The 23,483-nt window shown below is 40.7% G+C and overlaps 1 protein-coding gene across 5 annotated transcripts; it reads left to right on the top strand.

Annotated features, from left to right (window-relative positions):
- The first annotated feature begins 1,795 nt into the window (after positions 1-1,795).
- Positions 1,796-22,671, top strand: ASRGL1 (asparaginase and isoaspartyl peptidase 1). 5 transcript variants are annotated; one of them, XM_040552567.1, is made up of 7 exons: positions 1,796-1,941; positions 2,954-3,203; positions 7,736-7,878; positions 13,093-13,247; positions 16,839-16,957; positions 18,845-18,955; positions 21,525-22,671. In XM_040552567.1, the coding sequence occupies exons 2-7, from the start codon at positions 3,017-3,019 to the stop codon at positions 21,758-21,760; spliced, it is 951 nt and encodes a 316-aa protein (XP_040408501.1). In that variant the 5' UTR covers positions 1,796-1,941; positions 2,954-3,016; the 3' UTR covers positions 21,761-22,671. The 5 variants fall into 5 exon arrangements, with proteins under 5 accessions (XP_040408501.1, XP_040408500.1, XP_040408499.1 ...); XM_040552566.1 differs by having other exon boundaries at positions 1,805-1,941; positions 2,957-3,203; XM_040552565.1 differs by lacking the exon at positions 1,796-1,941 and adding an exon at positions 2,029-2,854.
- The last annotated feature ends 812 nt before the right edge of the window (positions 22,672-23,483 follow it).

The following is a 23,483-nucleotide window of genomic DNA, read 5'->3' as shown; positions in this document are numbered from 1 at the left end:
CTATCTCCCAGTGAAATAGGTGGGAAGCAATTCAGTGCTGACTCGTAAGGAATGATGTATCAAACAATTGCCTTTACCTCACTGGCTACCCAGACATTTTTGGTGGCCCTCTCCCTCTGCTGTTCCAATGTTAATTTGGAAACTGATTGTGACTCAGTTAAAAAATAAATAAAAATGATTTGACCACTGCAGCAAAGAAGGTGGCTAAAGAAAGCTTAGGGTAGAAAACTGATGTAAAAACAGAGTATGCCAGTTTTATCAAGTGACACACTTGCTTTGTTGAATCATGACAATGTTAGACTAATATTAATATTTCAATTTAATGTTATTATATAAATTTTGTGTTCAGCTGTCCACGCAAGCAATTGAAATAATTCTTCTAAAGTATTTCATTCAATTAGTATCAGTTTCCTGTTTTGACACTACCTCTGAAAGCAAGATAAAATATTCTATTAAAAAAGAGGTACTCTCAAATAATTCACATTCAAAATTTAAATTCCTCTTTGTTAATCCTATCAGTGACAATGAAAAACCATCCAGTGTAGTTCCTTTTAATTACACCATGCTAATTCATTTTAAACCAACGTTCAGAATCAAAACAGATCTTCAATTGAGTGACTGCACACTGCCATAAATCCTTGTTCTTTAGCACACTCACGTCAACTCAACTCCTTGTGTGTCCAGAGCAGACTGCATTTACTGCTGTCCCCAGAACCTAGCGTGAAGCAAAAAAAAAGTAGAAAAAAGTGAAAAGGTGGTGAAATAAACAGAAATGGTGAAGCAAGGCAGCTGGCTGCTAGGCAGGTATAGAGTTTGCATAAATTCGGAGAAATTCTTATGTTTTTTTGCCACAAAGGTAAGAAACAATGGAAATTATTTTTTTTTCAGTTAACTTTTTCAATGTGTTTTTCAACTATTTTTCCTTTCCAGGAAGAATTTTTCTAGTAGCTCTTTTTATAGCAAGCAACTATGTGTTCTACCAGCAGCCTATTATTAAAAGAAAAAAGAAAAAAAAAAAAAAAAAAAAAGCAAATTTATTTCATGCCTTAGTTATCCATTTAGAATCTGAATGGATATATACAGATTATTGTCATTTGGTCTCTTTCAGCTTGAAGACTCAGATTCCTTATGTCTCACTACACCTTCCAGTTTCAATTTACGTACACTTACGCAGTTTGTGTTTTGGGGACGAATAATCCCAGCTTGTTTAAAAGTGAGCAGAAGGCAGGGCGGATGTCATGTATTGTTGGGTTTTGATTTGGGAAAGAGGTGTCATTTTCCTAATCTAACTTGAGGAGAAACCAAGCGGAGGTGAGTGATGAGGAAATTAAAGGTGGTGTAACATCTGATAGGAGAAGGTACATCACCGAGAAGAAATAAAGGCGGTTATCGTCTCATCGTGGAACAAACTGGCTGGTCCTGCACTGGGCACATCACCGGCCTCCAGGACGTGTCACCTGCTGGAAGAAGCCGTGCTCCCTGGCTGCTCCTTCTGATTTTTGTGGAAATGTCACCTCTGCACACCTGTGTGCAGGCATTTCTCCCTGGACACCAGGCTTAGCCCTTTTCTGAGGCGGGGGTGAGGAAGGGACTGCTTATTTCCATCACCAGTGACACACTGGGCTGCGGGGACACAAATTTACCGAGCAGAGAGTCAGATCAACATCTCCGGCGTAGATACTTACACATATACCCTTATTCTGTCAACATACACACCACCACCGCCAAGCCTAAAGCCACCGCTCGCCGGGCGCGCACGGGGCAGAGGCCGGCAGCCATCTTAGCTGCGGGCAGCCCTCAGGCGGCGGGGGGCGCCATGTCGGGGAGGGAACCGCCCGCCCGCCGCCACCGCGCACGGCCCCGCTCCGGGCTGCGCCGGCGGACGGGACGGGTTGGGGGCTGCAGGGGGGGTCCGGCCCCCTTCTCTCGCTCTCCACAAGGGTGGGTGAGGCTGAATGAACGCGGAGAAGCCGGCGGCGGGTCCGGGAGGCGGCTCGGGGCGTGGGGGCGGCCGGGGAGAGCCCCCGCCGGGCTCCTCCCTTGTGGGCGGCAGGAGCCGGAGCCCCGCGGAGGGACGAGCGCGGCTGGCGGTGAAATAAAAACGCTTTCCAGGAGAAAGGCCTCGCGTACGGACTCCAGTGAAAATGGAGAGTTTTCTGCCCCGTCTGGCATTGCAGGGCCCAAATAGGGTGTACTGTGGGAGCTATGGGGGCGCGGGAGGCTGGGCTAATGTCTAGAGGGTGCGCAGATACGGTGAGGGAAAAGCAGCTGGATTTCCTTTTCCACACCTTCTAAAAATACTGGGCCTGGGAATATTTTAATGTGGAGGGTTTCCTCCCTTACTACCCTAACTTTTGGCAGGAGGTGAAGCTCTGTCTCCTTTGCGCCCCAGGAGGTGTAAGCGGTGCTGTTTTGCTCGTGGGAAGCAGCAATAAAAACAGCTAACCACCAGGTCTAAACGCTTTGTTTTGCTGCACAAAGTACAACGTTTTGCAAGAGGTCAGAGGTTTGGCATCTGGGCAGCAGAGTTAAGCTGCTAACTCGGGTCAGTGGCTTCATCTCTGGTTATATTATTGCATTTGAAGAATGGGATTATTCATCTAACGAGCAGCTCACAGCACTGAGATGCTGATGCTTGTTTCTGTATCACTTGTAAAATAATAAGATCGCCAGACAGGCTTCGTGCTAAATCACAAGATCGTAGAGTACCTTTGCTTGAAAGGGGCCTCCAGAGGTCGCCCAGCTCGAAGCAGAGCTGAGCTCAGGGGTGTGCCGAGTTGCCTGGGGGCTCCTCCAGTTGGAACTTGAATATCTCGTAGGAGCTCCTTCGTGTGTGTGCACAGCTTCCTGAAAGGTAAAAGCATTGAGCTCAAACTAAGCGTATCTTAACTTTTCTGCAGGACTCTTTCCTCATGTAGAAGGGAACAAATGCTAAATGCTGTTCTTTCCAAAGCAGGCTGATTAAGAGCAACCTGTTGGCACAGCCGAAAACCTTGGAAAGAATTTGGCCTTCAGGATGAAGCCTGTCATTGTGGTGCACGGTGGAGCTGGCCGGATCTTCAAAGAACGAGAACAGGGATGTCGTACTGGCGTTGTCAGAGCTGCACTGCAAGGCTACAGTGTCCTGAAAGAAGGAGGCAGTGCCTTAGATGCAGTTGAGGAGGCAGTGAGATCAATGGAAGATGATCCTCATTTTAATGCAGGTAGTTTTTCAAGAAGTAAATTGGCGTATAATCATTATGTATGTTCACTGTTTTGTCCTGATCATTCTGAAAATGCTGGTTAGCTATCCCTTTGAAGTGGAGTAAATATTGGTGTCACAAAGTAGTATTTATCATTATAATAAAAGAGCATTGTATGTACCGCAGTTTCTTGTGAGCACACTTGGGCAGACAAGTTACTCTTTCTTATTTTTCAGTGTTTTGTACCTACCAATTCATTCTTGTGCTCCAGTATCACTGTTCTGTAAATCTTACCTTGTTACTGTGATGTATCTTTAGTTTTAAGATACAGGCTCCTTAATGGAGTGCATGTTGAGTTAACTCATATTTAAGTTCCTTGAACGTAACCTACAGCAATATTTAAACCTTAATGTTTGACCTTTACGTATTGCTAAAGGAAGACTGTTTCAGTGGATTTTAGGAGTTTTTCTTTTAGTTATTGCTTGTAATTAGTGCTTTCATAAATAATATTACAAGAATCATACGCCGCTGGTATATGAGTCATGAATTTATACAGTAGGGGTTTATAACTGAATTTCCTAGCAATTAATGTTAATTAATGTTAATGTTAGTTAATAGTCCATATCATATAACCTCAAATTTATTCCTTAGATGCATTTCAGTGAAAATATTTCACCATCCCTACCAAGGTATGTCAGGAATGAACATGGGCAGAAAGACCTGTCAAAGTTCAGTATTTCAGATGGCATACCTGTTTGTTATGTGGTTGCTTAATTTGCAGAGATTCACGTATTCCTTCTGACCTTGTAATTGCGAATGAGGGAAAGACTTCACTTCATATGAAACTTTTCAGTGTTTTGTTACTGACTTGGGCTGAACTTCTTGACTTTCAGAGGTTTCAAACTGAACAAATGAAGCAGACTTAGAGGTGCGGTGTGTATTATGAAGCTGTTGTATAATTAACGTCCGGCTGGCATTCTCTCATTTAACTTTTACTTCTCTTCACTTGTTCTCTAAATCAGTTACTAACCTTTAGGACTTTGTTTTGCTCAGGTCAGTAAATCAGTATATGTTTGGCCTTTGATTCTCTTTATGCTTCTGGGTTATGCCTCAAAATATCTCTCTGGACAGGCAGTTTAGCTTTGATATTTTAAAAACATCAGCTTCTTCAGGGCGGGAAAAAATCCTAATTCTTGAGGAACATCCCTTTCTGCCCAACATTAGGTGTACAATGTTAGTATGGAAGCGACTTCAATAGAAATATAAGCTTACTGGTTGTTTTCAACCCTTAATCATTCTGTATAAACAGTTACATATGTTCTTGGTTTCCCATATACTAGTTTTGATGGTTCCGTAAATCAAAATTATGTAGATGGGAAATACATTTTAGCTGAGTGTGACTCTCTGTGATGAAAGCTTGCTTTATAATGATCTGTCTGCGCTCATTTATTTAACTTATAAGTCTGTAGCATTTGAGCACTTAAGTAGGATCACAGTAACTAACAATATTCATACACGCTTTTTTTTAACCCTTTATTCGGGAACTTGTCACTAATGCTGTTTTTTCTGAGCCATACTGAGTTTGGGAAATGGGTGACAAGAAGCGAACCGAGACATGACAATGTTTCTCATCTCTCAGACCACTCATCTAGCTCTTCATATGGAGGTGTTTTCAGTGTTCTGCTTTACATGTATTTCTTGTTTCTAGAGTTGTAGAAAGGAAGCTTGGGCTGATGCTTCAAAGTTACCAGTCTCTCACCAGAGCAAGAAGTCCAGCCTCTCCTGTAGTGTACAGTCACTGATTTACACATTTGAGCAGGGTGTGCTCCTGTAAAAATGACCAGATCATTTGAGGACAGGATTTTAGACCCCAACGTAGCCAATGATTGCTAGATAGTTGTAACTTCGCATTTTCTTGACATACAAAGTGCAATATGCTTGTGATTGACTTATTCGTGGTCCAAGGTTACATGTATCCTTAATTATTTAATTCATCCAAATTATTTCTGTATGAGGGTGTTTACTTCAACTGGCACTAACAACGTTAAACCTTGTTTATGGTAGATTAAATGAGCAATTTTTAGCAAAATTTGCTTAGATTGGACTCGAGCCTTAAGCCCTTGTTTAAGTTTGACTGTGCTGATCTAAGAGGCAAGCAGTCCTGTAATCACTTACGTATGCCTCTAATTGTGTCGATGCTCATTAGATACAGCTGCTCTCAGGAGCTCGCAAAAGGGAGCTGACAGCTATGTGAAGAGGGCCCTCATTGGAGTGGCTGTTTTAAAGCTCGACTTGTGGTATTTACCTCTATAAAATAAAAATGGGTTTTGTTGTCATGTTTTCTGGGAAGTGGCCGGGGTTATACTTCCTGCAAGCCAACTCTTTGGCAATTAGCAGTATTAACTAGCTGGGTCTGTGAACTCCAGGTATAAGAACTGCCATTCCAGGGTGTTGATCCTCTCACTCCTTCCTCCTCAGCCTTTGCAAGACTGTGCGGTCTGTAGTTAGATGGATTCTCAGCACCCCTGCTGTGATTTTGGTAATGTCACACTTGTCTCCCCATAAATTTTCCATGTTTTATTGTCTCAGTTTTCTTCCCCTGCTTCCACTTCACAAGGGAGCCAAACCTTTCTTCCCAGTGCTGCTGCCGGTGGATGCCACGGCCTCAGAGGCACGTAGTCCCTACCCAGGGTGCTGGAAAGCAGGAGAAAGGACAGTCTCTAACCACAAGAGGAGGTATTTGTCCTACCTTAAATAAACCAAAGTTTAGTGTCTAGCCTTGTGGCGGTGTACAGGCTTTCTCGGTCATCAGTGGAACGAGACAGGATGGCGATGCAGCCAAGGCAGGTGGGAAGGAACTACTCGTAGGGCCGCCTATCTCCGTCCACTGACCGTAAAAGGAGGCTGTTGTAGGCAGCTGCCTTTGACTGCAGGAACTATCTGACAGTTTTCTGCTCAGGAACATTTAGGAAGTCCTAGGACGTATCTCAGGAGAGATCTCCAGCAGATACTTGCAATGCAGTGATGAGAGGGGCTGGTAGAGCATCCCCTGGAACCGTGGTTCTGATCACGGATATCTGAGAAAGGCGCACCCCAGTTCTAGGGGGAATTTTGTGAGCATGGGCGAGGGCCTACCTTGTCAAAGGAAACTAGCAGAACACGGCAGGGCTTATCTAAGAAACAAAAGATGACGTATTCCTTACATCAGAATAAGGCTGATTCTGGAAGAGTGGTTTTCGCACGGGTGGCAGACGGGAGCTACCTGTCAGCTCTCCACGGATCAGTGTAGCCTGGAAATTAGCACGTTCTGAATGACGTGGGACTGAACTCTGCAATAGCTCGTACAATTGGAGGGGGGCAAAAAGTAACCGTTTGGGGCAGAGGTCAGGTGTGCAGTTGTGTTACGTGAGTTTTGGAGATTGCGGCAGGAGGATTACAGAGGTCTGTCGCCTCCAGTAGCTGGGGATTGAACGTTACATTTTCAGGTCTGAAGTGCATAGGTGGAAGCCTTATGTCAGCAATTATTACCAGTAGTTTCTGATGTGCTTTAATGTTGGTTTAATAGGAAAAGCAAACAAAATAACTGTTCTAGTTCTGTACGATGTTTGAGTCTTTCCACCTGAGGTGCTCTGTAAACCTGCCATGCGTTTTGAATTTCTTTTTAAGTTTAGTCTTCTCCAGCCCTGTTAGCAAGGCTTGTGCACTTAAAACTTAACATTCCCCTGTGATACACGCACTCGTGTTACTACAAAATGAGACGATGCACTTTTTTTTTTTTTTTTACTCTCATTAATTTTCAGTTAGGTTAGTGTTAGCATTGGTAATTACAGGAGAAAAATAACTACCCGGCATTTCATTACTTGATTTTTATAATTTTTTAATTCATTTGTCTGCTGTTGCTTAGTAAGGAAGAACTTGTTATTTCAAGCTTTTGGTACAGTAGTGAGTGGACACTTCTATTCTGCTCTACCAATTTTGGCAGCTGCTTGGAATGCTGTGTGCCATTAATCTTCTGATAGAACTGAACAATACACTGTTTTGTTGGCTTATGTTGTATCCTACAGTTGGAAGAATTGCGAAGGTAAAATACCTTTATGTGCATGTGAAGTGATCTAGGGGATAAAGAGCCTTGTTCGTGATTGTTTGTTGTTTTAACTTTCGTGCCTAATGTATTATTTTGGATGGCATTACGTAATTGGCACTCCATGTACTGTCTTATGACTGAATTCATGATTTTTTTGAGTTTCAAGTGTGTTTTTCATCATATAAAAGTAAAACTCAATGTTTTTAAGTAGCCATTGCACCCCTGAGATTTCTGTTAATAGCTGGATTTTGTGGTTATACTCAGCAGTGTAGCTGCTGTTTTGTTTGTATTCAGGAAGAAGGCACTTTCAATGTGTCAGAACAATCTGGGAAAGAGAAAGTTTGTTTCATGAGATCTAATAATTGAATCAGCTGATGGTTAGCTCTTAATGACTTTCTTTTTTCCTTGACTCCTTTTTCCCCACCCCACCCCTTTTTATTTATTTATTTATTTTTTTTTTTGTCTTTAGGCTGTGGTTCTGTTCTAAATGAAAAAGGTGAAGTAGAAATGGATGCCATTATCATGGATGGAAAAAATCTAGCCTCTGGAGCAGTATCTGCAGTTAAATGTATAGCAAACCCAATAAAACTAGCTCGGCTTGTCATGGAAAAGGTATGCTGAATGTGTACTTGAATTTGAAACACTTTTTCCCTTAGAACTTCATTGACTATACTGATAGACCTCAGTGATGATGTTGTGAATCCTCCCTTAAACCAGGGAAGACAGGAAAATGGATGGTAGTGCTTAGAAACTTGCGACCATGAAGAACTTTTATTGTAAGTATTTATTTAAAATAGCACTCCAAGGAGACTTGAGTTCTGTCTTGCAGTTGGAAGGAACCTCAAGGAGAAATTGACCTAAACATGTCAAGCTTCTGTAGCTCCACAGCTGGTATTGAAAATTGTAGGGAGGGTTGTTCATTGTAGAGCACCTGTGCTGTCACTGAGTCTTCTGCTTGGCATTCTGAGATAAACGTTGGAAAATGTACTAGTGATTTTGCAACGAGGTGGAACTGAATTAATGATCCGCTAATGCTTTTGTCCGTGAAATCTGGTTTCATAGGATCCTAGGTGGCCTTCCCCATCGTGGCCTTCTCAGGCAGCAGCCCTAACGCTAGCTCGTGGTCTTCCAGCAGCAGAAGATAACACAGGCACTGTGTGACGGAGGTTTTCCAAGAGCATCAGACCTATCTGGGCAGCAAAATTATTATTACATGGGCTTCTGCACAACATCCATCCCACCGTACTCCACTAAGAAGTCCCTCCTAGTATCTGCCATAGCAAATGTCTGTTGTTCTTCAGAAATGGTGCCATTGGTATAGTTTGGATGATAGAGTAGGCCATCAGTGTGATACGTGCATCTGTTTTACCATTACTAGACTGGGACAGTGATCACAAAGTTCATCTTGTCTTTGGAGTGTGCATTCCTCATGCTGCTAGTGCAGCTCCCGCATGATTGAAAAGGGGTCGCAGTTGCAAGAACACTTACAAACAAAGAGGAGGTATGTGTTTTAACCTCTCAAAGCGATCTGCAGAGAAGGTTGAAATGTGTTTTGTTCTCAGCAGATTCCAAAGGAGATGGCAATTATTTTTGCCCTGAATTGTAGGATAGTTCTGCTTTTAGAATCAGAACTTTTCACTAAGCTATTTAATACAAAAGCGTTATAAAATTTGTGCCTACAAGGATAAAGTCAAAACAACACTTTTTCGAGAACATTAAAAAAAAAGAAAGCTTTGCAGAGTTTTCCCCAATGAAAAAAATAAACCGAAACTTGCCCTCTATCTTTCTCATCTATCTTAAGGCCTATCTTGTCATTATATGGTGCTTCAGGTGTTCAAAAATGTTGAGGCTAAATTTAAAAGGAAATCATAAAATTCAACTGTACAAGGCCAAGTATAATGGTTTGGCAATAAAACGTGAAATGAGAAGTACTTCCATTTTGCGGTGTAGTGTATTTCTATTTGGCCAGATGCAATAAATTCTGTGTAGATGACAAAATTAAAATGTAAATGCTAACCTAAATTGCTTGATATAACTTGAGGTGAGCTTCTGCTGTTTTTCTGGCAGGTGTTATAAACTGGGATACCAGCCGATGTCACCCTTCTGTTCATCGTAGGCAGGGATTTTGGGACACCAACCCAGCCTATTTCACAGTACTTCTCAGAGTGTATTTTGTGTGTTTTGTTTTACTGTGAATAAGTGAAAATACTTTGAACTCTGTGACCCATGGGTGATAAGACTGGAATTTCCTGAGGTCCTAAACATTTTAGGATGCTTATTTCCCAGTAGTATTGAGATGCATCACCACCCCAAGGAATTTTAAAACATGCAGCTCCCAAAACCTTCAAGAAGTAACAAACAGAAAAACTCCCCACCTGCTTGTAATTTTTATTTCCATCCTATTAGGGAACAATATGGGCTCCATCTGGTGGTCAGAGTAGCTCCTGAGACCGTTGTGCATGTTAACCCTGTACGTTGTTGCACTCTTACTGGGCTCAAACGTGCCCAAATTCAGGGTGTAGAAGAAAGGATGACACCAGAATAATTTCCAGTCGTGACTTACTGAACATAGTACTCTGATACATGATACTGAGCATTTTAGTCTCTAGAGACGGAAGGCTTGGTACGTTAACTAATTAATCAAGGAAATCCTAGAGAAAGCAGTTAAATTTTTGTTAAATTATTCCTGCTTGTAGTGAATAAAAATAGAATGATGCATTGAAATGACTTTTTTTAATGTGGCATGTAATCCCCCTCAGCTCCAACACTTCTTTACATGGGCATCACACGAACAGTGGAGCACTGATCCATTGCTATGCACAAGCTGCCTGTGTATACATTTACCCCTACTATATCATCCAGCTTTTTAAATTAGAGGAGAATTTAGGTTACGACACAGGCTTCTCAAGACAAAGGTGGAAACTTCTGCTGTGCTCTGTGCACTGCCAAGCTTGTGAAATAAAGAGCTGGTCTGAATTCCAGGCCAGCTGTAGAAATCTGGGGGGGTTTTCTCTTCTCTGCTTCCCATAAAATTAACTAAACTTGCTCGTATTTAACATTTGTTGTTTGTTATTAAGATCTCTGGAAACTATTATTTTTTTTTTTCCTTTTGGACTACTCGGTGTAAATGTATCCCAGAAGAAAATAGGCGCTTCAGAAAGTTAACAAATATATTCATGAAGCTGTAGAAAAAGAATGAGATGGAAAAATGTGCTTTTTGGTTGTTTGGCAATGTTCTACTAGCTCTTTCGATGGACAATGTATATTGAAGAGAAAAATAAATTGAATTTCTCCTTAAGGCACTTTTTTTTTCCAATGAGGATTGCAAAAAGACTGTCATAGCAGCTTTGTTCTTGTATATTCAAATATTTCTTGCTTGTGCAACTAATGAAGGTGGTATGTTATCAGAAACTGCATGTGGAAGGGAACCCTTTAAAATGTTTTAAGAAATAACTTTTAAAACTTTTTTTTTTTAACAATGAAACCGCATGTGTTTTTTAAACTTACTGAAAGTAATATAAAGCCTCCATTCCTGAAGAAAGCAAGTGATGGAGGAGAAAACCTTCTTATACATGTCAAGTCCAAAGAAAAGTTGAGTAGTATTTTCTAAAAATGAAATTTGAATTATTGAATCGGATTTCTGGCGGTTTAGTTGCGGTGGCGGGGGGGCAGTATTGCACAAAGCAGTTCTCTTGAGCATCAAACTCTTCAGCTTTATTATAAATAGGTGGGTCTGTTATTGTCTGGTAACATCACGCAGCGTGTAAGGCTGTTGTCTGTTCTTTCAAGGACTTGCTCCTTGTGACTGGTACTCTTGTTCCCTAGGGTGCTACTCTCATGAACTGAATAATTAATTTGTCAATAAAGAGATAATTAAATTCTTCGAGATGTTTGACATTAGGGCTGCCACATGCGTGAATGGCCGGTCAGGAATGTTTTTCATGTGATGTCACGTTTCCTGCTTGCATAAGCGTTTGAAGGCGGTGGTGCAGAGATGTAGTGTGCTAAGGCAGAGCTCGGTATCTGATGTTGGGGAGAGGTTTGGCTCAGATCCTTCGAAGTATTCAGTGCCATGGCTTGGTCATGGTAGTGACTGCTTGCCTTTGCTTTAGAAATCAACAGAAGTTGATGGCCTGTAACATGTTTGAAGGATGCGGGTCTGTTAGAGCAGGTCCAGAGTAGGTCCCCAAGGATGATCAAGGGGCTGGAGCACTTCTGTGAAGAAAGGCTGAGAGAACTGGGGATGTTCAGCCTGGAGAAGAGAAGGCTGTGGGGTGACCTCATTGCGGCCTTCCAATACTTAAAGGGGGCTTATAAAAAAGGTGGAGTCACTTTTTATATGGGCAGGTAGTGATAGGACAAGGCAGAATGGTTTTAAACTAAAAGAGGGGAGATATAGATCAGAGGTTAAGAGGGAATGCTTCACTCAGAGGGTGGTGAGGCCCTGGCACAGGTTGCCCAGAGAAGCTGTGGATGCCCCATCCCTGGAGGTGTTTAAGGCCAGGCTGGATGGGGCCCTGGAAACCTGATCCAGTGGGTGGCATCCCTGCCTATGGCAGGGGGGTTGGAACTGGGTGATCTTTAAGGTCCCTTCCAACCCAAGCCATTTTGTGATCTTAAAGTCTGATGCTTTGAGACTGTCAGTGTCCTGTGGAACTCAGCACAACACAAATACCAGGCCTGTGGCACCCTCGCTTCAGGCTGAGAAGCAGAGTATGAGCCTCTGGGGTGCCCTGCAGGGCTCTGCAGTCCTGCTGCTTCCAGCATCGCGTCATTTTGCCTTTGAGACCTTAGTTGTCACCTGTGTGCTGTACTGCTGCGTGGACACACGGGCTTGCCTGAAGTTAGCTGCTGCGCTCTGAAATGACTCAACGCTGTGTTGTCAGACCACCATTCCTCCAAAACCTTCCTAGGTCTGATGAGCAATTAGGAGTTGTGCAGCGGTCCAAGAAGGTGATGCTTAGTTTTGGACTCTGATTTAAAAAAAAAGAAAAAAAAAGAAAAAAAAAAGATTTTAGAGCTCCTACTAAAGCATAAGGATTAATGAAACAATTTTTTCTGGCAAATTTCTCTAAAACAGGAACTAAGCAAATCATACGGACTTGGAAGCATGAATTTAACTAAGGTTGTTGACTCAAGATCTGGTTTAAGTGCCTCACTAAATAAAGGAATCAAAATAGAGCTTCTGCAAGTGCAAATGTTGTTTGAAGAGAGCAAACAATTTTTGTCAAACCTGTTAGAACAATATTCTGTTCTTAAGTATGAAATTCTGGGTCTGCAAGAATAGGAGCTTGTTTGAGGAAGTACTAAAAACAAAATGGTTTAGCTGATGTTAAGAAACACTTGAAGTGAATGATACTAATTTTGTTGTTGTTGTTATTTTACTCCTACAAGGTGTAATACCTTCAAACTGAACAGGAATTTATTTACTGTTCTTTTCTTCTGAGTCAAATCCTTCTAGATCTCTTAGTTAACTGGACAGAACTGTTGTTCAGTTGAGCAATGACTTGGTGATTAACTGACAACAGCACGAAGAACTTGCATGCAAATTAGCAAAAGCAAGTTTTCTTTTTTTTTCTTTACCTGTTATAAGAAGTATTAAATAGATAAATGCAATTCTGTTCTAGTAACGGTGAATGTATGTGTGTTTTGGAGACCTGATATGTTTTTCATTTAGCAGAAGAGTAGAAATCCGGGAAGTTTAAAAATAAGATCTGGAATTTTGTTGGTGTGCATACTTCTAAAAATAACAAGTGACTATACAAAACTGCTTGGTATAAGGCAAAACAAGAATTATCGGTTAATTTCTTGCCTGTACTTCTGCAGACAAAGCACATGCTGCTGACTGACCATGGTGCACACCTGTTTGCTCAAGCCATGGGTGTTCCTGAGACTCCAGGGGAGAAACTCATAACTCAGAGATCTTTGGAGAGATGGAAGAAGAACCTTGAGCCAGACTCCAACCCTGAAGAGTTTCAGAAGTAGGTTTTTATAACAATTTACTTTGTGGTATCAGTTCCAAAAAAAAAAAAAAAAGAAAAAAAGCTAACCAGCCAGAAAACAACAGCAACAAAAACAATCCCAAAGCTTGAAGGTCTGTTCTCAGACTTGAGAAGATTTCAGTTCAGAGTGATTTGTGGTTTGATGTAGTCCTCATGGTATGTCCTAAAAAAAATCCTCAAAATCCTTTCAGTGAATTTGCTCAAGTGTAAGTAACTGGAACAAACTTGAACAAACTTAGTGATGCTCAAGGGAGAAGATTGTCAGACACTTGGACATAATACAGGCTTTGTGACATTAATGGTGGACAAAACTAACACTGTTATTACTCTTAAAATCACCAGCTCTGTAAGTACATATAGCAATGTTAAGATACACATATGCTTCACCTTTGTGTAGTTGTTTTCCATGAAAGAACTGTGAGTTAGAGTATCTCCAGTCTGATATTTAAAATGACAAAGTGCGTGTAAAAAAATCATAAAGCTCGTCTTGGTTAAGTAGATTGATCAGATTTGGCTGGATTAGGTGGTTAAACTACATCAGATTTTGACAAAGTAACTCCTTCTGAGTGCTGATTATGGCTGGTAGTTACTGTAGGAAAGAGGGAAAACAATTGACCAAGATGTTCAGTATAGTAGTGGATGTGAAAAGCGATGCTCTCAGGAGGTATTACACACCAGCCAAGTGCAAGTTATTTGAAAAACAAGCAAGCCTCGCATAACAAACTAGAGAGGAAGGAGAGGTGGATGAGAAAGGAAGGAAAACCGTGAGATGTCAGAAATGTTTGTTATGCCTGTGAGGTAGCATAAATACTAACTTGTTTTGAGCTTGCATTTGTATGGCAGTGGTTGTTGCATGGGAAAATGCTGTACTGCATGCTGCTGCTCTTCTGTTTGGTGTAGTAGTAGTAAGGAGAGAAGCAGAGCTGAAGAATTTGTAGATCAGAAGGAAGAAGTTTCTTCTGTGGGCATGTTAAGTAAAGTCAATGTAATGGGGCCATAATATACAAGCTGTATGTTATTTTCATTAAATTGCTAAAAGGAAAAACAAAATCATGAGGCAAGCGTTGTAAATATGGTCTTGTAACCAAACTGAAGTTGTTCCTTGACCATAAGGTCTCAGTCATAGTTCATTTTGTATCCAACAAGTTTTTTCGATCTGTGTGGTATCTGACTTCTATGTACTGTGAGAATTCATTGCCAAGAGTTCTGGGGATGGTGTAGCTGCCACTGTCACTTGGCCTCCTGAAGACAGCAGTTGGAAGCATGGCATCTGAGTCTCCGTTCATTCCTTATAGCTGCTTAGATTTCTTTCCTATAATTAACAGTGTTAGGCATCTTCAATTTCAGCATTGTCTTGTTCTGGGGTACCTAGAAGGTTTGTATATTTCTGGACAGCTTGAGACTTTTTCTTGTCTTAGCCACACTGTTTTTTCCTGACAGGCAGTACCCACAAACATCGGCAACAGCAATTGACAGAAAACCCTACTACAGATGCAGGGCTAAGAGACGAAATAGCAGGTGTTTTATTCCTTGGGCTTGTTCAGTCTAAGTGCATGTAACTTCATGGATATTGGATAATGAAAGATTTAGTCCAAAAGGAAGGAACAAATCCATTGTGTATCATAATATATGCAGTACATAAGAATAATCATTGATAGAACAAAACTATCACTGCTAACAGCACCCCCTAGTATACTACAGGTACGTGTTGATATTTTTGCTGCTGTCAGTAATTAACATTAGACATGATTATAATGATATCTCTACTTAGTTTTGCGGGCCTTGTTAATGTTTCTGAGTCAACCAACTATGCAACAGATTGTTTATACCTTCTTTGCCTTTGTCCTGAAGATGAACAAGGAAAACATGTGACACTGAAGCAAGAAAAAAGAAGTTGAAAGGAACAGTAAGAAATAGTTCAGTTTTGTGTATGCTCCACAACAGCTGAAGCTGGCTACACTCAGTTAGTTACTTAGTTATCTCCAGTTGAGCCCCTGTACCAAAATAGTTACCTGCTGCATCTGTGAATTTGTGTACTTTTATTATTCATGGGTGCTTAAGGTAAATATGTACCTTGGAAAACGTACATCTGGACGTGCCTTTCTTAATTCCTCAGGAGGGTCTAACTTCGGTTGGTTGGAGGGCGCTACATGTGTGTAAGGGAGTACTGAATTTACCAATATTCTCTTCAGCAAATCTTTTGTAACAGATGGATGGGTGGGAAGCCCATCTGCACCAGCATATCGGTTTGAGATGAGGTCCGTCTCCACCTAAATGTCAGAGCAGTCTGTAAGGCCTGTGATTCATCAGTCGACTTTGAGTTGCTGTGAATGAAGTGTAGGGACTGACAGTGCGATCTTTTACATAAGCAGGAAGGAACAGGAAGTTGATTCTGTGAGAAATTGACTGAGTTTCATCATACACAAAGACTTTGTCTGACTTTGTCTGATCTTAACTTAGATTTTGGGGTTGCGGAGAGACCCTCACCAATGCCCAGGCAACTTCCAAAGGTATTTCTATTGCACTCACCTTTTGGGCGGTTCCTTGAAGGACTGGCACAAGTTCTTTTCCTTTGTGGAGGGATTTAGATTTTGGGGGGTATACCTCTCCTAATTAAACAATATTCAACATTCCTGCATGAATTGCCAAGATTGGAATATGTAGGCGCTCAAACTGTTGCTTCTCAGTACAGCAACTGTTACGGTAAGTTACAATAGCCCTTTTTCTCCGAGTATGAACAGACATGTATATTCAAAGCAGCTTATTATATATGACTATTCAGTGCTGAAGAAATCAGGCAGTAGTTGAGATTTTTCTTCAGTGCATGAAGATTTTTAAGCTGGTTTGCCATTTCAACAGATTGTACTGGCCAAGTGATTTAAACCTCAAGATTGCTTAGCTACGGAGTACAGAGAGGAAAATATGTATTAATGATGCATTACGAACAATGCTAGCTGAAAGGCACATAAATAACTATTTTTTTCTGTGGCATTCAAACATTTAGGGGAATAAGGAAAAGGAAAGAGGAGGAACAGGAAGGAAATGATTCAGTGCATTCATAACATTGTTCTCTTCTCTGTATTTACTTGTTTACGTGCGTCGTCATTAATAACCCCAGTTCACTGCCTATTAAGACAGTGGAGGCATGATTCCTGCGTCTTTGAGTTGCTGTTTAGGGACAAGTTGTGCATCAGGTGTGTCACAGCCAAAAAACTGCTCCAGATCTGTGATAGAAATATTTCTGGCCTGTGTGATTGTGTGTTGTGCCTTTTCTTTGCCTCCTCACGTTGAAATTTCCATGCTGTGATTGTAAACAAGTCATGGGGGGAGATCAGATTTTAAGGAAAAAAAATCAAGTGCTTTCTGTGCTATTAAATAAAAAGCTGTGAGAATTGTTGTATATTGGTGGTTATTTTTGTAATGAGGAGCATGGTGAAAAAATGGCTTTATGATGAGCAGTAATTTTTTGCAGTAATCTTTTTTTTTAAAACTACCTGGAAGATAAATGCAACATGCTCTGGCAAGTGTGCTTTAATTCTACCTAATTTTGTGAACTGTTTTTCTTGGCAGAGACCTTGGAACAGTCGGTGCTGTTGCTATAGACAGTGAAGGAAATGTAGCTTGTGCAACGTCCACTGGAGGACTCTCCAATAAATTGATTGGCCGTGTTGGTGACACAGCATGCATAGGTATGCGGTGTGGGGATTTGCCTCATATTTTTTGGAGATACCTCATTTAAAAAAATAAATAAATATATAATTCTCCTTCTTATTAGTGAAAGAAAGCAGAAATAGTGATATATCTGCAATGGAGGCCTAACTTCAGTGTCAAAACTGAAGCTCCTTAATAGAAAGTGGAGTTTGCAAATAGGGATTAGGAGCAGAGGTGTGGTGCTGTCATCTTCATCCAACATTTTTCTGTCTGAAAAATGGGGAGGGGGGTTCTTTTTCCATCCTTTTCTGAACGCTGACATTTTTTTCCCGTGTCTCTTTCATGTTCGTTCTAATAAAGCTATCTGTTTGTACATCCATGCTCACAGTTAAGTCAAAAATGTAGTCTGCTCCATACTAAGGTGCTGTTTTCTTGATACTTAAAGTACGTGTAATTGTAATTAGGGTTAGTTGTATCAGTGAGCCAGAACTGCGAGATGTCTGGCAACTTTGAATAAATTCCTGTTCTTAGAGAGCCCCGATAAGACTGCCTCAGAGGCTAATAGAGGCGGTGTAGAATAAGAGAAATATTTTAAGAGCTCTCTTATCCAAGTATAAAGAGACACTTGAAATCCCTTCCCCAGACTTGTTCCTCTCATGGGACAGACTTGCTATTTGATTATTTCAGGGTTATACCACTGAGTTGGGATTTGGAAAATAATTATTTTTAGTAAAACATGTTCCAAACACAAATAGCACTGCTGTTGGCATACGTGATTTTATAGAACTAATACTAACTTTTCTCACACCCTGAGTTACTAATACTCTGCTGCCCTCTGTATTTTGAATGTCATTTTCAACTTCATTTCTGACTGCAAATACCCTTTTTTAGGTAGGTCATGTTCAGGGCATTTACACTATGGGAAATGTCTGCGAGGGAGAAGTGAAACTGGGCACTGTTCAGTGCACTGGTTTCAACTTTTGTTCTTACTAGAGGTCTGCAGGATTGGATACCGGAACGCTTAGCTGTGCTTTTAAATGTTTGAGCCTATTGAAGGGGGGGTTGACAGGCTGGTTGTGGCAGTGTTTTTCCACATGTAAATCATGGCCTGTTGGAAAGTGCTGATCTGATCAAGAAGGTAGGAAAGGGAAGAAGCTTTCATTGCTCTTCTACACCTCTTTCCCCTCCCATGCTACTTTGTTTATCCATGTAATTCTGTGGTATGCACCTCCCCAGCTCCTGGGAAATATTTCTCGTAGGAGATGCTTAGGAGATGTGCTAGAAACATGGGTGTTGAGCATGTGGAAGCTTGGTGTAGAACAGGGTGTGGAGTGTGCCAGCAAAACAAGTATGGGGAAAAAAAAAAAAAAGGTAGGAGTTCAAAGAAAAGAAATACTCTGCTTGTGGGGAGGACTGGAGAGATTCTTCAGGGTGCCTTGTGATGCTTCACCAGAACCCAGACTTTTCAAATCTCTGATCTAATTTTGTTCTTGCAGTTAAGTCCCCCCCAGATTTTGGTCACTTAGCATTGTCCTTACAAGATCTTCCTTCATTCCTTCTCTTTTTGTAACGTGTGACCTGGCATTCTGCATCCCATCGCTATCCTGCTGATCCTCAGTGTACTGTTCCTTGGTGTTTTGGAAAATATTTTCCCCCATCCCGGTTCTGATGCTACAACCAGATCACTAATTTTCTAGCTCTCGTAACTTGGCAATTGGCTTCATCTGGGCATTGCTGGTCTCCGTCATGTGTTCTATGTTGGAAGTGAGGCAGAAATGAGAAGGACTCTTTGGTATTTTGCTCCCAGAAGTGAGCAGAACTTCCAGACTCTTTGGAAGAAAAGTTTGGTTTTTATTTTAAATAATTCAGAGCTTGTGAATTGTATTTTATAAAAATACTGCCTTTTTTTTTTCCTCTCTGAAAAGGAAGTGGAGGTTATGCTGATAACTGTTCTGGTGCCACTTCAACCACAGGACATGGAGAGAGCATTATGAAAGTGGTCTTAGCCCGACTGATCCTCTATCACATGGAGCAAGGTATATTCCGAACTTCCTGTGAGCTGACCTGAGGGGGATAGGAGACATTGCCTAATGACAGGTTGCAGGTTATGTGCTGTCATCCCCGAACAGTTGTCAAAGGAGTTGCTCCCAGGCACGTGTGGATGGGTCACCTCTCTTTAGAAGAAACAAAACAAAGTACTTACTAAAGCTAGCACAGCCACAAGTGGGCAGAAATATCCATGCTGCTTGATGTTTAATCACTTTTAGATGAATGTATATTAAAAGATATTATTGTCTACTTTGTAATGTTTAACTGAAGCTTTTTAATATTTTTTTCTCTATTTTACACTAAAATGTTTTGAACAAAGAAATAAAAACCAAAGACAAGATATTTTTAAGGAATCAATAGGGGAGAGTTAGAGCTAAAATAAAATCAGAACTGAAATAAGAAAGCTTGGAATATCCCCTTTCTAGTAAGCTGTAATGGTCTTTGTTTAACAACTCTGATTATAGCAACAGAAGTGCTTTTAAGACATTTTAACTATGATTTTGTTTTGGAAAATCTACTAAACTGACTGGGTGGGTATGTGGCAAACAGCTGACACAGTATGTCTTCTGTGACTGTAACATAATCTGACTGTGGGATGACCCTGTGGAGCTTTACCTTCATGATTTAGCCTGCCGTGTAACCCCTTGGTTATATTACAGCCTGTGAACATTGCCAGACAACATACTTGTATTGCATGCAATTGAAGAACCATCAATATAGATATCACCAGTATTTTTAGAAAGCCGTGGCTTTGGGGCAGTACACTGTAACTGACTTTGAGACCAGACGAACTGGAAATAGTTGCAGAACTTTCGATTTACATTTCTGTAAGAGAAACAATAAGTAGAGAGATATTTAACAGCTGAGAGTATTTTTATTATGCTTTATAGAGCTGTTTGCATATATAATGGATGCATTTCTCTGTAAATCTCCTGGGTCATGTTACAGTTTCAGCATAAAATACAACCTACGGATTATTTCCCAAAGCTCTAACACATCACGGTCTCCCCTTTCTCTCCGTATTATATCCCTTGCCATTCAATTTGTGAGTGGCTTTCTAAGCTCTATTTACTATAAACCACATAAACCAGTTTCTTCTCTTGATTGAAGTTAACTGCATCGCAAAACCTCTGCATTGATAGTAACTGTCTGGCTTGTGATGCACTGTGCAAATGAGGCAAATTGAAAAAAAAATTCAATTCACATGTGTGCATGCTTAAAAGGAATAATTGGTTTGCACTGGTTCACCCTGCTGCCAGCGCTTGCTCTACCTTCATTCATGCTGCCCAGAAGTACAACAAAGTTGCCAGGAAAACACGTCAGCAATAGGCCTTTTTTTTTCTTTTTTTAACATTTCCATGAAGGCGCTGAAAATAATCTCCCACGTTATCATAACTTTTTGAGTCCTTGAACGGTCAACTGAAGTTGCATATTTAAAAATAATTTCAGAGCTCTTCCATAATTCTGTTCAGCTATTCAGCAATTCACGAAGTAAATACCTTCTTTTGGGACCAATGCTACAAAATTTATTTTCTTATTTTTATGAGTGAAGTGCCTTGCCAGTCGTAATGGCTGTTGGAGTCTCTGCCTTATGGTGGCAGCTGTTGTCTCGATGAAAAATCAAACAGTGAAATACTGACCCTTTGAAGTCAGTGCCACTGACTTGAATAGTCCCGGTGTCACCCGTAATGACACAGAATGGAGCTTGATCCTGTCAGTCACCAGTGCTGTGAATTATTCTGATTCTGCTGGTTTTGTTTAACTCGAAATTTGCAGGGAAGACGTGAAGGTCATTTTTTATTCTGCATCATAAGCTGCGTAACATTACTGATTGTGTATGCAAACTTGCAGCGAGCTATTCTGCAGCTATTACAGGCTTGTGTGTAGAATGTACACAGTAACGTAGATTTATTTCTAAAATACTCCAGTTAATATGAATTAAGTGTAATGAAAAGATAAAGTTGCTTTGCCAGTACTTTCTGACATCAGTACATTTCATCTTCATCTTGCCTGATGCTTTCAGAAGTTCAGAGTAACGCCAATCTCTGGTTTTGATAAATTACAGAAATGTGAAGTACATGCTTTGGGCTACAGTGTGGTCAGTAGACCTGGAACACAGATGCTGACTGACATTTATGATTGTTTTAATGTGGTGGTTTTTTTTTCAAATTATAAATGCCTTAGACCTAGCTTATGGGAGACGTTTGACAGAAAGCGTGGGGATCGGCCTTTCTCCCTTCAGATGATGGCATAAGAAATGTTATGTCTTGAACACAGAGTTGAGGAATTAGTCTGTATCAAGCACTGAAAGTGAAGTATGATCTGAAGCTATTCAAATCCTGTCTTTGCAGCAGAACCATACCACAGCAGCTATTTGCAACTGTCCAGCACCTTCCTATAAACCAGTTCCTTTACCACGCTGGAAGTTTCTTGCCAGTTTAGCTGAAGGAGGAATTAGATTTGGTTGGCTCCAACAGGAAAGGTGTGAAACTTGAAGGGAATTATAGAATTTATTTCAAGACGGGTATTGTGAAGTTATCTTGTTCTCCTTTTCAGGAATGTCACCAGAGATGGCTGCTGACACTGCATTAGACTACATGAAGACTCGAGTTGGGGGCCTGGGAGGTGTTATTGTTGTTAGCAATTCAGGAGAGTGGGCAGCAAGGTTCTCCACCAAGCAGATGTCCTGGGCTACTGTAAAGGATGGTGAGCTACATTATGGGATTTACACTGGGGAGAGGCATACAAAATCTGTTGATGAAGCACTTGCATCTGCAAGCGAGGGATTCTGAGAATGAAGAATCATTGACTAAGGAAGAATGAAGATCTCCGGTTTCTGTTGGAGGACAATGACAATTTAATCTTTCTTTCGAGATCTGCACTCTTTCGATTGTTTCACAGGCATTTATCAAAATGAAACGTGGACACAGTTGTCATGGATATGTGTGTGTAGTGCTTATTAATACCTTCGGACAGTCAGGAGATCCTCCTTTTCTAGATACGAAAGAGAACGGTCAGTAAGTAGAGGGCTGTGGGCTTCCTGGTTAGCATGCCTCAATTCTGTGTTAAAGGGAGCCTAAGTTTTGGGATCAGGGGAACTCCTTTCCATCCCTGTTGTCAGACACTGCTTTCGAGGTGATTTAAGAAATAAGTACTTGTTAACTAAAAATTGAATTTTGAAAATGACGTGGCTTTCCATGTCTCTTGAGCAGTCAGCCCATAATAACAAAGTGCTTACTGTCAGTGAAAAATCATCAAGCAGCAGTAAAGAGGTAAGACTAACTTGCTGTCACAGGCTTGAGGTAACTGTCAGGGGAGAAAATAATGAAGTCAAGAAAATAGCTTTTCTCCAGAGTTGGGAACTGTGACACTTCCTAAGGAGTCTTATTTTATTCCATTCATCGGCATCAGGCCTAGAACTAAAAAACAGAGACTGCAACAAAGTAGGCTACAATATTTTGAAGTAGATGTGGATAGTTAACAGGAAGAATATTAAGGACTTAATATCTGGAACAGTAATAACGAAGGTCATGATTTCAATAAATACAAATAAAACAGCGGTCTTTGCTAATCAAATACAAAGGTGATGAGCACCGTATATGTCTAAATGAGAGAAATGATGATTAACTGGAAAACAATGATCTAAAATCAAGTGGTAAAAAGCAAGCTGCACTGCAACAAATAAAACTGCCTCTTGTAACAAGTTTCTTTTGTGAAGTCTGAACCATTTTCTGGAGGGATTTTCTTTTTAAAAAAGAATTGACATTCTGTGTAGCCTCTTTCCAGTACAGTTTCTTCATTAAGATTTTGCATTGTTTTAATTAAAAAGAGCAAAAATACTTAATTTTCCCCCCATTTTCTGGCTTAACTAGTTTATTTTTGTGTTGAAACTGTGTAATAATTCTATGGATTTTAGCTGATGCCATGCCTTAGGTTTCCTCTGAAACCGAATATGTATGTATGGCATGCCAACGTACTGTGGAATGTTCCCTTTGTAAGATAACTCAAACAAACATAGCAACGATCTTAAATTAGGTTTTGAAACTGCTCATACCTGTATCCCAACTACAATAAGCCATGTTATTGAGTTGGCTCATACAGAACGGTAAGGTTGCCAAGACTGTCTGACCCCCCTTCTACTTTAATCCTTGTTTTATTAGATGTTGCAGGTGACTGGATGTGAACAGTGGTAGTTCAGGAGTAGATGGCTTCTGCAAAACAGCCACGGAGTGCTCACATAGCTTATTCCACAGGAGATAATGTAGAAGATGGCTGCTACCTGATCATTAGCTGTTTATGAAACAATAAAAGTATTTAAGATGTGCTCATCATCAGAGGAAAATAGCCTGAGCAAAAAATATAATGTTTCTGTGTGTGGGATACCAGTCTTTTGTGGGCAGGCTGTTCTCTGGAAGAAGGTAGCGTTGTCTTAGCTTCGTTGCCAGAAGATCAAGGTAATCCAGATTTTGTGGTCAAGCTTCTGCTTTGTTTACATCACCTGTCCCTAGAACAAGA

Source organism: Cygnus olor, chromosome 3 (assembly GCF_009769625.2).
Source record: "Cygnus olor isolate bCygOlo1 chromosome 3, bCygOlo1.pri.v2, whole genome shotgun sequence".
Lineage (NCBI taxonomy): Eukaryota > Metazoa > Chordata > Aves > Anseriformes > Anatidae > Cygnus > Cygnus olor.
The sequence above is the reverse complement of the archived record's forward strand: the minus strand, read 5'-3'. Positions and strand labels throughout refer to the sequence as shown.